The sequence below is a fragment of the Oryctolagus cuniculus genome, chromosome 18, assembly GCF_051225735.1.
Source record: "Oryctolagus cuniculus isolate XC-2025 breed Fujian yellow rabbit chromosome 18, ASM5122573v1, whole genome shotgun sequence".
Taxonomy (NCBI): Eukaryota; Metazoa; Chordata; class Mammalia; order Lagomorpha; family Leporidae; genus Oryctolagus; species Oryctolagus cuniculus.
In genome coordinates, this window is record NC_142884.1 from 854,244 (window position 1) to 868,811 (window position 14,568).

Here is a 14,568-nt window from a genome sequence, read left to right on the forward strand (position 1 = left end):
GACTCTTAGTCCTTTCATTATGATCAATTGTGAACTCAAATTGATCACTTGGACTAGTGAGATGGCATTGGCACATGCCACCTTGATGGGATTGAATTGGAATCCCCTGGTATGTTTCCAACTCTACCAATTGGGGCAAGTCAGCCCGAGCATGCCCCAAGTTATACATCTCTTCCCTCTCTTATTCCCACTCTTATGTTTAACAGGGATCACATTTCAGTTAATTTTCAACATTTAAGAATAACTGTGTGATAATTACAGAATTAAACCAGTCATATTAAGTAGAACAGACAAAAAATACTAAGAGGGATAAAGTATTAAGTTGTCCATTAACAGTCAGGGCTATGCTGATCAAGTCACCATTTCTTATAGTGTCCATTTCACTTCAGGAGGTTTCCTTTTTGGTGTTCAGTCAGTTGTCACTGATCAGGGAGAACATATGGTATTTGTCCCTTTGGGACTGGCTTACTTCACTCAGCATGATGTGTTCCAGATTCCTCCATTTTGTTGCAAATGACTGGATTTCGTTGTTTCTTACTGCGGTATAGTATTCTAAAGAATACATATCCCATAATTTCTTTATCCAGTCTACCGTTGATGGGCATTTAGGTTGGTTCCAGGTCTTGGCTATTGTGAATTGTGCTGCGATAAACATTAGGATGCAGACCGCTTTTTTGTTTGTCAATTAAAACTCCTTTGGGTACATTCCAAGGAGTGGGATGGCTGGGTCGAACGGTAGGGTTATCTTCAGGTTTCTGAGGAATCTCCAGACTGATTTCCATAGTGGCTTCACCAGTTTGCATTCCCACCAACAGTGGGTTAGTGTCCCTTTTTCCCCACGTCCTCACCAGCATCTGTTGTTGGTAGATTTCTGTATGTGATCCATTCTAACTGGGGTGAGGTGAAACCTCATTGTGCTTTTGATTTGCATTTCCCTGATTGCTAGTGACCTTGAGCATTTTTTCATGTGCCTGTTGGCCATTTGGATTTCGTGTTTGGAAAAATGTCTATTGAAGTCCTTGGCCCATCTCTTAAGTGGGTTGTTAGTTTTGTTTTTGTGGAGTTTCTTGATCTCTTTGTAGATTCTGGTTAGTAACCCTTTATCTGTTGCATAGTTTGCAAATATTTTTTCCCATTCTGTCAGTTGCCTCTTCACTTTCCTGACTGTTTCTTTTGAAGTACAGAAACTTCTCAATTTGATGCAATCCCAATAGTTGATTTTGGCTTTGACTGCCTGTGCCTCCCGGGTCTTTTCCAGAAATTCTTTGCCTGTGCCAATATCTTGAAGGGTTTCTCCAATGTTCTCTAATAACTTAATGGTGTCAGGACATAGATTTAGGTCTTTAATCCACGTTGAGTGGATTTTTGTGTAAGGTGTAAGGTAGGGGTCTTGCTTCATGCTTCTGCACGTGGAAATCCAGTTTTCCCAGCACCATTTATTGAATAGACTGTCCTTGCTCCAGGAATTAGTTTTAGATCCTTGATCAAATATCAGTTGGCTGTAGATGTTTTGGTTGATTTCTGGGGTTTCAATTCTGTTCCATTGGTCTATCCATCTGTTTCTGTACCAGTACCGTGCAGGTTTGATTACAACTGCCCTGTAGTATGTCCTGAAATCTGGTATTGTGATGCCTCCGGCTTTGTTTTTGTTGTACAAGATTGCTTTAGCTATTCAAGGTCTCTTGTGCCTCCATATGAATTTCAGCATCATTTTTTCTAGATCTGAGAAGAATGTGTTTGGAATCTTGATTGGGATTGCATTGAATCTATAAATTGCTTTTGGGAGAATGGACATTTTGATGATGTTGATTATTCCAATCCATGAGCATGGAAGATTTTTCCATTTTTTGGTATCCTCTTCTATTTCTTTCTTTAAGATTTTGTAATTCTCATCGTAGAGATCTTTAACATCCTTGGTTAAGTTTATTCCAAGGTATTTGATTGTTTTTGTAGCTATTGTGAATGGGATTGATCTTAGCAGTTCTTTCTCAGTCATGGCATTGCTTGTGTATACAAAGGCTGTTGATTTTTGTGCATTGATTTTATATCCTGCCACTTTGCCAAACTCCTCTATGAGTTCCAATAGTCTCTTAGTAGAGTTCTTTGGATCCTCTAAGTACAGAATCGTATCGTCTGCAAGGAGGGATAGTTTGACTACTTCCTTCTTGATTTATATTCCTTTGATTTCTTTTTCTTGTCTGATGGCTCTGGCTAAAACTTCAAGAACTATGTTAAATAGCAGTGGTGAGAGTGGGCATCCCTGCCTGGTGCCAGATTTCAGTGGAAATGCTTCCAACTTTTCCCCATTCAATAGGATGCTGGCCCTGGGTTTTTTATAAATTCCTTTGATTATATTGAGGAATGTTCCTTCTATACCCAATTTGCTTAGAGTTTTCATCATGAAAGGGTGTTGAATTTTATCAAATGCTTTCTCTGCATCAATTGAGATAATCATATGGTTTTTCTTCTGCAGTCTGTTAATGTGGTGAATCACATTGATTGATTTGCGAATGTTGAACCATCCCTGCATACCAGGGATGAATCCCACTTGGTCTGGGTGGATGATTTTCCTGATGTGTCGTTGTACTCTATTGGCCAGAATTTTATTGAGGATTTTTGCGTCTATGTTCATCAGGGATATTGGTCTGTAATTTTCTTTCAATGCTGCATCTTTCTCTGGCTTAGGGATTAAGGTGATGCTGGCTTCATAGAAAGAATTTGGGAGGATTCCCTCTTTTTTGATTGTTCTGAATAGTTTGAGAAGAATTGCAGTTAGTTCTTCTTTAAATGTCTGGTAGAATTCAGCAGTGAATCCATCTGGTCCTGGGCTTTTCTTTGTTGGGAGGGCCTTTATTACTGTTTCAATTTCTGTTTCAGTTATGGGTCTATTTAGGTTTTCTATGTTTTCATGGTTCAATTTTGGTAGATTGCATGTGTCCAGGAATCTATCCATTTCTGATAGGTTTTCCTGTTTGCTGGCATAAAAGTCCTTGTAGTAATTTCTGATGATTCTTTTTATTTCTGTGGTGTCTGTTGTTATGTTTCCTTTTTCATCTCTGATTTTATTGATTTGGGTCTTTTCTTTTTTTAGTTAGTTGGGCCAATGGGGTGTCAATTTTGTTTATTTTTTCAAAAAACCAGCTTCTCACTTGGCTGATTTTTTGTAGTGTTTTTTTGGATTCAGTCCTGTTAATTTCTTCTCTGGTTTTAATTATTTCTCTCCTCCTACTAGATTTGGGTTTGGTTTGCTGCAGTTTTTCTAGGTCCTTGAGGTGCGCTGAAAGCTCATTTATTTGGTACCTTTCCAATTTCTTGATATGGGCACCTATTGGTATATATTTGCCTCTCAATACTGCTTTTGCTGTATCCCATAAGTTTTGATATGTTGTGTTGTTGTCTTCATTTACTTCCAGAAAGTTTTTGATTTCTCTTTTGATTTCTGGAATGACCCAGTGTTCATTCAGGAGCATGTTGTTCAGTCTCCATGTGTTTGCATACTTTCTGGGGTTTCCTGAGTTGCTAATTTCCAGCTTCATTCCGCTGTGGTCTGAGAAGCTGCATGGTATGATTCTAATTCTTTTAAATTTGCTGAGACTTGCTTTATGGCCTAGTATGTGATCAATCCTGGAGAAGGTTCCATGCACTGCTGAGAAGAATGTGAAGTCTGTAGATGTAGGGTTGAAAGTTCTGTAGATATCTGTTAGATCCATTTGGGCAATAGTATCAAATAAATCTGCTGTTTCCTTGTTGATCTTCTGTCCGGATGATCTGTCTATTTCTGAGAGTGGAGTATTGAAGTCCCCCAGTACTATTGTATTGGAATCTAAATCTCCCTTTAAGTCCCTTAACATATCTTTTAAATAGACTGGTGCCCTGTAATTAGGTGCATATACATTTATAATAGTTACATCTTCCTGTTGAATTGAACCCTTAATCATTATATAGTGTCCCTCTTTGTCTCTCTTAACAGTTTTTGTATTATAGTTTATTTTGTCTGATATTAATATGGCTACACCTGCTTTTTTTTGGTTTCTGTTGGCATGGAATATCTTTTTCCAACCTTTCACTTTCAGTCTGCATGCCTCTTTGTTACAGAGATGTGTTTCTTGTAGGCAACAAATAGTTGGGTTGTGTTCTGTGAGCCAGTCAGCCAAACGGTGTCTTTTAACTGAAGAATTCAGACCATTAATGTTCAATGTGACTATTGATGCGTAGTGACTTTGCCCTGCCATTTTCCTGGAAATATTTTCTAGTATATGCTTTGAGCTTCCCATGCTCTTTTACTGGTAGGTGTTCTTCCTTTCCCTTCTTTCATATTGATGGCCGTGTTTCTGTGTTTCTGAGTGTAGCACATCTTTAAGTATCTTTTGCAGGGCCAGACGAGTGGCCACAAAGTCCTTCAATTTCTGTTTGCTATGAAAGGTCTTTATTTCACCTTCATTCACAAATGAGAGCTTGGCAGGATATAATATTCTGGGCTGGCATTTTTTTCCTCTTAGCACCTGTGCTATGTGTCGCCATTCCCTCCTAGCCTGTAGTGTTTCTGATGAGAAGTCTGCTGTGAGTCTGATTGGAGATCCTCTGAGAGTAATCTGACGTTTCTCTCTTGCACATTTTAGGATCTTTTCTTTATGTTTCACTGTGGTAAGTTTAATTACCACGTGTCGTGGTGAGGATCTCTTTTGGTCACGTTTATTCGGGGTTCTATGAGCTTCCTGTACTAGGATGTCTCTGTCCTTCTCCAAACCCGGAAAGTTCTCTGCTAGTATCTCACTAAAAAGGCCTTCTAATCCTTTCTCTCTCTCCATGCCTTCAGGAACTCCTAGAACTCGAATGTTGCTTTTTTTAATAGTATCCTGCAGATTCCCAACAATATTTTTTAGATTTCTAATTTCCTCTTCTTTTCTTTGGTTTGACTGTATGTTTTCCTGTGCTCTAAGTCCAATATTCTCTCTTCTGCTTCACCCATTCTGTTTTTAAGGCTTTCTAATATGTTTGTCATTTGATCTATTGAGCTCTTCATTTCATTTTGATTTCTCTTCACTATCACACTTTCCTGTTCTACTAGTTTCTGAGTTTCATTTTGACTCTTCCTTAAAATTTCATTTTCACGAGAGAGATTTTCAATGTTGTCCAATAAGGATTTCTGTAGTTCAAGGATTTGCTTTTGAAAACTTCTAAATGTTCTTATCATAAATTTTTTGAAATCCGTATCTTGCATTTCTTCTATCTCATCATCTTCATAATCTTGGCTTGGGGTGTTTTGCTTATTTGGAGGCATCATAGTGTCATCGTTGATCTTGTTCCCTCGATTTCTGTGTTTGTTACTCGGCATAGTTAATTCTTCTTTCGTCACTGTGCATTTTTTTAATTTTTATTTTATTTTATACTGTGTCCGTGTTAAGTGGACTGCCTGCTGATGGAGGAGCCTTGGAGGCTTGAGATGGGTGCGGCCTGAGAGCTCTGCCTGGTTCTTCCTGGTTAAGGGTGTGCAAAGTGACACCCTCAGGTTATGCGTGGTAAATCTCTCTCTTTTTATTTATTTATGTATTTTATTTATTCAGGGGGTAAGTAACACTGCACTGCTTCCAGTCTTTGGCTTCTACCCGCAGAGTCCCAGAGTCCTTAGGCTCCTCTGGACTCCCACTGGGTTGCCTAGGCTACTGAATTGTAGTGACTCAGTTCCTTAGCTCTCCCCCATTGATATGTAAATCCAGAGAGGGGGCCTGCTCTTTGTCTCTTGGGAATTCTTCAAGCCTTGCAGCCTTGCAACCTTTGCAAGGTTAGGGGGAAGAGAAACCCCGAAGCTTTTTTTTCCTTCTTTCTGGTAGTGAGTTTGCTGCACTTTCCGGCCCCCCTCTAGATTCTGACCCCCGTTTCCCCACCAATGTCTCGGGTTATTGAGCTCACCTCCCCTTCCAGCACCGATGTGTGGACTCGGAGCCCTGAACGTCCCAAGTCTCCCTGCTGTTGTCTGTGTGGCATGCACTCCCCTTCGAGCACTGGTGCGCAGACCTTTCTCGGTCCTGCGGCTTGGCTTCCGCGCGGTGGGCGACCTTGTTCTCCCAGTAGGTCCTCTGATTCACGGCCACTGGATCCAGAGGAGTTTCCCCTGCAATATTTTCCTGGTTCTTTTTTCTGAGGCTACCGTAACTCCCCTTTTATTAAACTAAATTTTCCCGAGGCCGGCGCCGCGGCTCACTAGGCTAATCCTCCGCCTAGCGGCACCGGCACACCAGGTTCTAGTCCCGGTCGGGGCGCCGGATTCTGTTCCGGTTGCCCCTCTTCCAGGCCAGCTCTCTGCTGTGGCCAGGGAGTGCAGTGAAGGATGGCCCAGGTGCTTGGGCCCTGCACCCCATGGGAGACCAGGAAAAGCACCTGGCTCCTGGCTCCTGCCATCGGATCAGCGCGGTGCGCCGGTGGCCATTGGAGGGTGAACCAACGGCAAAGGAAGACCTTTCTCTCTGTCTCTCTCTCTCACTGTCCACTCTGCCTGTCAAAAATAAATAAATAAATAAATAAATAAAAGAAAGGTAAATTTTCCCGGACTATCAGTGCGCGCCCTCACTATTCCGCCATCTTGGCTCTGCCCCCCTATGAAAGAATCGATTTTCTAACGGGTGTAGAGACTAAAGGTTTGGTATTATTCTCTGAAAGACTGTGGCCTCAATCTGGACAGGATTTTATTTTTTATAATATACCTGCCTATCTAAAGATTTTGTTTATCCTGCTTACAGTCTGTTGAGCAATGGATTTTGTTGAAGTAGCATGTTTCTTCCCTGTGCTTAGCACATTTGTCATCTGTTCATATATTTCCACTTCCAACTTCTTTCCTTTTTCACTTCTGTGAACTTTAATCAATTGCATGGTAGTGCTTGAGAGAAATTTTTGTGTGTTTTATTTGATGGCTAAATTATTGTCTGCATTCTGTCTCTCCCTTCTCCTTTTCCTAGCAAGAGGTCACTCATTCCCAGGGATTTCTCCCTTTAGTTCCGGACAGAGTATTCTTAGCTTGGTGGGAAAAAAGTTTATAGTCATGAAATGCAATAGTAACTTCAAAAGTAAAAATATTCATCCTAGACTCTTCTGCTACCTTGAAGCTCTTTCTTAGTTTTGCAGCTGGTTCTACACTTTCCCAGTCTTCCTTCCTCCTTACCTACCAATGGTTTATTTTCTGGTTCTTTTGTAAGATCCTATTTCTTTGTCCACATCAAGAATAAGAACATTTCTCTAAATTATCTCTTCTAGGTTTTGCTGCCTCCCCACAACACATCCTCTGTCATCACTGGGCCATCTTTCCTGTAAAAGACAAATTTTGGAGATCACATCTCCATCCTGGATACTAGGCTCTGAAGAAAATGACTGTGTACCAGGACAGTGAGGTTGGATTGCTGAAAACATTATACTTCTTGACAAAGGTGACACTGGAGTGCTAACGTGAGCTTCTGCACATAGAGGGACGATGCGTGCTAAGGCAGATAAGAAAGTCCATGTTTATTTCTCAGTCTGATTGTCCATGAGAGCATTTCAGACCTGGAAAGCCCAAACACTGCGGTAAAAAATGTTCTACATGAAGGATCTCTGTGAGTGAGACCCCAGCAGAAAGAAGTGGCCAACAAAGAAGGATGTGCTTTTCTCTAAAGGAGGAGAGAACTTCCACTTTGCTTATGGCCTTGTCTAAATACTGACGGAGTTTGTGCACTCCAAAGGCTTTCACAGTCTAGGCAGCTCTTGTCAAGACCCTCGAGTAGTCACTGACATCATACATAAAAGAGTGTTAATTGTTAAATTAACAACACTGTGTATGAACTGCCCATGCAGGACATCTGTCCTCAATGAGTTGTATTTATGAGAGCTAACTGTAAAAATAGTTCACAGTTTTTGTGTGTTTGTTGTATATGTCTGTGCATATTGTTGTAATCTTTACTTAGTATAGAGTTGATCTTCTGTGTGCAAAGTTAATTAAAAATGAATCTTAATGGAGAATCTGACTGGGAAGGGGAAAGAGAGGAGGAGGAGCATGGGAGCGGGGGTGGGAGGGTGGGTTGGTGTTAAGAATAACTATATTCCTAAAATTGTACCTATGAAATTTGTAAACTTAAGGAGCAAATTAATTAATTAAAAAATAAATTTAGTGTTACTTATCATACTAAATTTTGAATTACTCCTCTACATATAAAATGAAGATACTAGGATTCCATACAAATGAAATAATTTAATGTTTTTCTTCATAATATTTTATGTTTTAGTTGGCATGAGCTATTCATGCTTTCAATATTTGCTTTCAAATATTTGCTGTGATAGTGTCATTGTACATTTGGGGCCAATGAAATAAGAGAGAATCTTTGGCTTCACTATTCTAATATACCACTGCAATTAGAATATATAATTAAATGTTGTGATAAATAATTATTTGGTCACCCATACTGTAACTTGAATTTCTGCACTTTCATACAAATACCAGAATAATTGGTTAGTTGGCAAAGGAACATTTAACCAAAACACTACAAATAGACAAGAAAACAATATATCATATAGGAACAAGGTGAATATGGATGAAAAGTCTTAGAAAAATCTGAAATAGCCGTGCGAGAAGATATACTCAACCAGCATCCAAATGCCTCTCAAGAAAATACAAATAATATATTCTTCTAGAAGTCATTACTAAGTGCGAAAAAAATGGGTAGAAGTAAGAAATGAACTTAAGCTTCCTTGATGAACTACATTAGCTCCATGTCTTTCCAGGACTTACTGGCTTTGCATGAACTACTGTCCTTGTGACTGCATGCCATCCAGGGCTCTGACCATGGGAATCATCTTTGTCTCTCAGACAGGAGTCGGATTCCTAGGAAACATCCTGCTCCTTCTCTGCTATGGCTTCCTTTCCTGCACTGGACGAGGGATAAAGCACATGGATTTGATTCTCCATAACCTAATTGTAGCCAACTGCTTGGTTCTGCTCTCGAGAGGCATTTCTCAGACCATGGCAGCTTTTGGGCTGAAATATTTCATGGACGATTTTGGATGCAAACTAGTTTTGTATGTTCACAGAGTGGCCAGAGGGGCGTCTCTGAGTGCAACTTCTCTCCTGAGTGGCTTCCAGGCCATCACAATCAGCCTTAGCAGCCCCCAGTGGATGGAGCTCAAGGTCAAAGCCCTCAAATCCATTCGACTTTCCATTCTGCTCTGCTGGACCCTTCACCTGTTGGTGAATAGTATTGTTCCTATGTATATTATAGTGATGGGGGAGAGCAACAACAACACAGAGAAAAGAGATTTAGTTTTCTGCTCTGGCTTAGTAATTGACAAAAGTATATCCTTATTGTATTCCATGATGTTTTCCTTCATTGACGTGCTGTGTTTGGTGTTGATGATTTGGGCCAGTGGCTGCATGTTGATCATTTTGTACAGACATAAGCAGAAGGTGCTACACATTCACAGCAAAAGCCTCTCTCCCAAATGCTCCCCAGAGACAAGAGCCACCCACAGCATCCTGATGCTAGTGAGCACATTTTTCTGTTGTTATGCACTGTCTTCCTTCTTTACTTTCTATATGACCCTCTTTGATAAACCCAGCTGGTGGCTGGTGAATACCTCTGTCCTTATGGGTTCATCTTTCCCCTGTGTTAGCCCCTTTGTGCTCATCAGCAGAGACCCCCGCGTCTCTAGGCTGTGGTATACGTGTGGCACAAAGATCAATGATTTTCATAAACAGGTCATAGCATGAAAATCCAGCATACTGTCCATGTATCAGTTCACCCTTCCATATTTTATATAGGATTTTCATTTGCTAAATCAGTTAGTGGAAAGGTTCAAATCAAGACAGACTGAACGTGAATACATAATTATTTCATTTAGCAGATAGCCAGGCATGGAACAAGGAAGGAGGGGCTTCTCATTTCTACTTTGCCCACATCAAATAAGGGTGTTTCTCTTCAGTCTTTGTCCTCCTGTGTCCTTAGCTCCATACAAATTCTAGTAAATCTTCCCTTTACCATTTGCTTCTTTTAAAATCCTCATCTGATGTATTATGACAGTAATGTCTACTCTCAGTTTTACTTCTTTGATTAAATACCTAAAATGAACTCCAAAATTATAAGACTCCTTCCTTCATTCTGACTCTTTGAGGGGTATCAAAAGACTGTGAATATATTTATGATACAGTTTTCCTTCCTTGGTTCATTGGAGGAATTCTAAGTGATTTGAGATTGAAGAAGTCGCTATCATTGATTCTATAAGCATGTTAAGTTGTATACCCTCAGACAAATTCCGAACACAATTCCACAAGTCCAGCTAGAACAGTATTCTGGAGAAAAATATAGTGGAAGAATATTGTCTTCATTCCTCAAAGGAAAGTTATGTGTAAACCAATTGGAAAACCCAGAGAAAAAGAAGGAAAAGTTTCTCTGGGACTGGGATGACATTTTTGTGAACATGGTTTTTCTTTTTTTTAAGATTTATTTATTTATAAGTTAGAGTTATACAGAGAGAGGAGCAGCAGAGAGAGAGAGAGAGAGAGAGAGAGAGAGAGGTCTTCCATCTGATGGTTCTCTCCCTTCTTGGCCACAAGTGCCATGGCTGCGCTGATCCAAAGCCAGTAGTCAGGAGCTTCGCCCAGGTCTCCCACTTGGGTGCAAGGGCGCAAGTACTTCGGCCATTTTCTACTGCTTTCCCAGTCCATAGCAGAGAGCTGGATCAGAAGTGGAGCAGCTGGGTTTCTGACTGGCACACATATGGGATGCCGGTGCTTCAGGCCAGGGTGTTAACCCATTGCAGCACGTGAACAGGGTCTTTCTAACTGAGATTGTGGACAACAAATTGTGATATAACTGAATGGCACATCACTCTGACAAAGCAGAGGAAAACAATGTGCATCACAAGGTTAAAACTTTTCCAGAAGCTCTCAGGCAAAGATGTTAATTTTGATTCCAGAATGTCAATGTGCAATAAATTGATAAATGAAATCTCCTATGTTTTACAAAATGTTGACACCACTGAAAGCTATTATTTGCATCCAGCTAATTTATCTAGAAATTGAAGAGGCAGGAATAACTAGAAGAATGCAGGTTTGCCTTTTTTTTTAAAAGATTTATTTATTTGAAAGTCATTACAGAGACAGCTTCCATCTGCTGGTTAACTTCCCAAATGACCCCAACAATCAGTGCTGGGCCAAGCTGAAGCCAGGAGCTTCTTCCTGGTCTCCTATATGGGTATCATGGACCCAAACACTTGAGTCATCTTCTGCCACTTTTCCCAGGACATTAGCATGGAACTGGAATAGAAGCGAGGCAGCCAGGAGTGAACCAGTGCCCATATGGGATGCTGCTGCTGCAGGTGCTGGCTTTACCTGCTACTCCACACTCTGGCCCCAGAATGTCTGTAATCCATGAAAAAGACCAGGTGAAAGTGAACGATGACATGAGGGCATTAAGGTACAGGGAGCAACAGAGGGAAGTTGAGCACAAAGCAAGGCTGTGTTTCTGGCTGATCTGAGTTTTGTCTCCCAACCAGGATTCTGGTTTATTTCTCAGAAATATGCACAGTCACAGCCTTGAAGAATAAGACAAAGCAAGTGAAAAGGAGAGAACTGCCAGTGTGTTATAAATGGTTCATGATCAAGTCAATGCCTTTATTTGTTACATCCATATACTCCTTAAGCACCTAAAGTACATAATATATTATTCTTCATGCATGTGATGTATCAGAGAAGTGAAAGACAGCTAGGAAAGAAACTTCCTGTATTGCAGCAATATTGTAATTGAGAATGGGACAGCAGACAAAATGTCAATAACAGATTAATTATGCAGTGTGCTACATGATGAGTGCCTTGGTCTGGGAGAATCTGATTAGGGGATGAGCAGGGAATGAGAAGATGCATTATTTAAAAATTTATTTGAAAGGTAGTTTTACAGAGAGAGAGAGAAAGAGAGAGAGAGAGAGAAAGGTCTTCCTTCCATTGGTTCACTCTCCAAATAGCCACAACGGCTGTAGCTATGCCGATCAGAAGCCAGGAGCCAGGAGTTTCTTCCTGGTCTCCCATGCGAGTGCAGGGCCCAAGAACTTGGACCATCTTCCACTGCTTTCTGAGGCCATAGCAGAGAGCAGGGTTGGAAGTGGAGCAGCCAGGTCTTGAACTGGAACCCATAGGGGATGCCAGCGTGCAGGCGGCAGCTTTACTGGCTACGCCAGCACTGGCCCCATCCCATCAATCTTGAACATGTGTACTTTTCAAGAACCCTCAGAAAAATATCTCATATAGATATTTATCAGGGTTCCAAAGCTAGAAAAAGAAAAATAGAATTAAATTTTCACACAATATTTCTTACTAGGTTTTCTAAGAAATATCCAATTTCCATAAAAATCGATATCTTACCCAAAAGGAAGATCCACTTATAAAATGACATTTCCATAAGACAGAGTCTGTCATGATTACGGAATACATGTGGACAGGTGAAATAAATGCAGACTCGGCCTGCGAGGTCCACAGAGCTGGGGTGGGGCAATGCATTTTTCAAAAAGGAGCAGCAGAGACAAGTTATGGCAAACGTGTCCCTTTTATTAACCATCAAGCTCCCCTTTTAAAGGGCAGGCAGCTAATTCAGGGCAACACTAATCCTGTAGGATAGAGGCAATACTGGCACTGCTATGTTTCTCCAGTCAGCTTGAAGGTCACTTGGCTACAGTAGCTTTCCAGGAGGTCCTACTGGGTCTGGGCTTCACCCGGGTGCTGTTTCCCTGACTGGTAATTACAAGACCCTTCAACAGGGATGGGAAGGAGGTGGGGGAAATGTGCCTGGTGCTCCTGCCACCTGCAACAGTCAGGCCATCCTGGGAGGTGTGGTGTACCACACCGTCCTTACCCATGCATGGGGGAGGCAGGCAATCCCCCAGCTAGGCACAGAATCACCCAGAGTGACAGTGCTGTCATGATTATGGAATGTGCGGGGACAAGTGAATTAAAGACGGGCCAGTATGAAGTCAACTCTTTCTAGGAAATAACTATCATTTCACTTGGAGCTGCCATGACCGTGTCTAAATGGGGACTTGTGTTTGCCTCAGGAGAAACCATGTGCAGCAATCATGTGAGGGCACAGCCAAAAGATGTGGTAAACCAGGAAGCTTTCCCTCAACAGGCACCAAACCCACTGCCGCCTTGAACTCGGACTTCCAACCACCAGAGTTGGTGCAGAAGGTACTCTTCTTTGTCCAGTCTCTCACCCAGGCCTAGAAAAAGGCCTAGACCTAGACCAGGTTGCCCCAGATGCCACCTGGGACAGAAATCAGAGAATAGAATAGGAGGAGCTAGCACAGGGATTTTCATTAAGTAGCACCAAAGAATGACTTTTGGGGTGGAAATGCATCACCAACTCTGCCCCAATCACTTGCTGGGACTGTCTAAACTGCCTACAGCCTCTCACAGATCTTTCTCATTTCCACACTACTTCTTGCACTGTTCCAGAATCTTGCCTTTGTTAGCTGAGATTTCAAGTTCTTGCACAAGACCTGGAGTTTTTCCATAACAGTGTTCAGCAAGAAGTTGCCAAGTGCAGCGTGAATGCCCAGATGGTGAAGCCCAGTGCCTAGGAGCCGTAGTGGTCAAGTTCAGCATCTCCCAGGCATGTCTGGAGCTGACATGAACTTTGACCTTAAGGCTCAACTCAGGGAACTGTAGATCATGGTGGTTGGAAATCAAAGTTGGTGGTGGTCGGAAAGGGATCATATTCTTTGTTCCTGTTCCTCAACTGAAACCTCCAGAAAATCCAAGTCCAGCTGGTATGTGAACTGGGGAAAACTTCAGTGGGAAGAGTATTGTCTTCATTCCTCAAGGGTGAGTTTTGCCTGAGCCAACTGGAAAAACCTAGAGAAAAAGAAGCAGAAGCTTCCCTGGGGCCACACTCCTTGCCCTCCTTGCAGACGTGAGTTTCCTGAGTGAAATAATGGACCACAAGATCCACGTGTGATTGGATGGCAGCTAGCTTGCAAAGTTGTCTGAACAAAGCAAGATAGAACAGTGTGCAAAACAAGGCTGAAATTTTTCTGGTGTCTGTAAGATGTTAATTTTGAATTCCCAGAGTTTCAATCGCCAAAACATGACTAATTAATGTATCATTCACATTTTTTTAAGAATGCAAACTGTTGATATCACAGAAAGCTGTTATTCTAAACTAGTTAATTTATCCAGAGATAGATGAGGCAAGAATGAAAAAGAGAATGCATTTTGTAATACATGAAAGAGACTGGTGCTGTGGCATAGTGGGTAAAGCCACCACCTGCAGTTCTGGCATCCCATATGGGTGCTGGTGTGAGTCCCGGCTGCTCCACTTCTGATCCAGCTCTCTGCCATGGCCTGGGAAAGCAATGGAGGATGGCCCAAGTCCTTGGGCCCCTGCACCCATATGAAGGACCATGGGGAGGCTCCTGATCCTGGCTTTGTATCAGTAGCACTTACAGACACTACAAAGTGAATGAAGTGTGTCCCAGACCTTACTGGTCTTCCCATCCGTGTGATCTCTGTGACTGCTGTACCAAAAATCTTTTCTTGCCGCTCTTGCAGGCATTGGGCCTGGA

The 14,568-nt window shown here is 41.7% G+C and overlaps 1 protein-coding gene across 1 annotated transcript; it reads left to right on the forward strand.

Annotated features, from left to right (window-relative positions):
* Positions 1–8,785: 8,785 nt before the first annotated feature.
* LOC127489084 (vomeronasal type-1 receptor 4-like) lies at positions 8,786–9,727 on the forward strand. The gene has a single exon (XM_070063394.2). It carries the CDS (start codon positions 8,786–8,788, stop codon positions 9,725–9,727), a length of 942 nt encoding a protein of 313 aa, XP_069919495.2.
* The last annotated feature ends 4,841 nt before the right edge of the window (positions 9,728–14,568 follow it).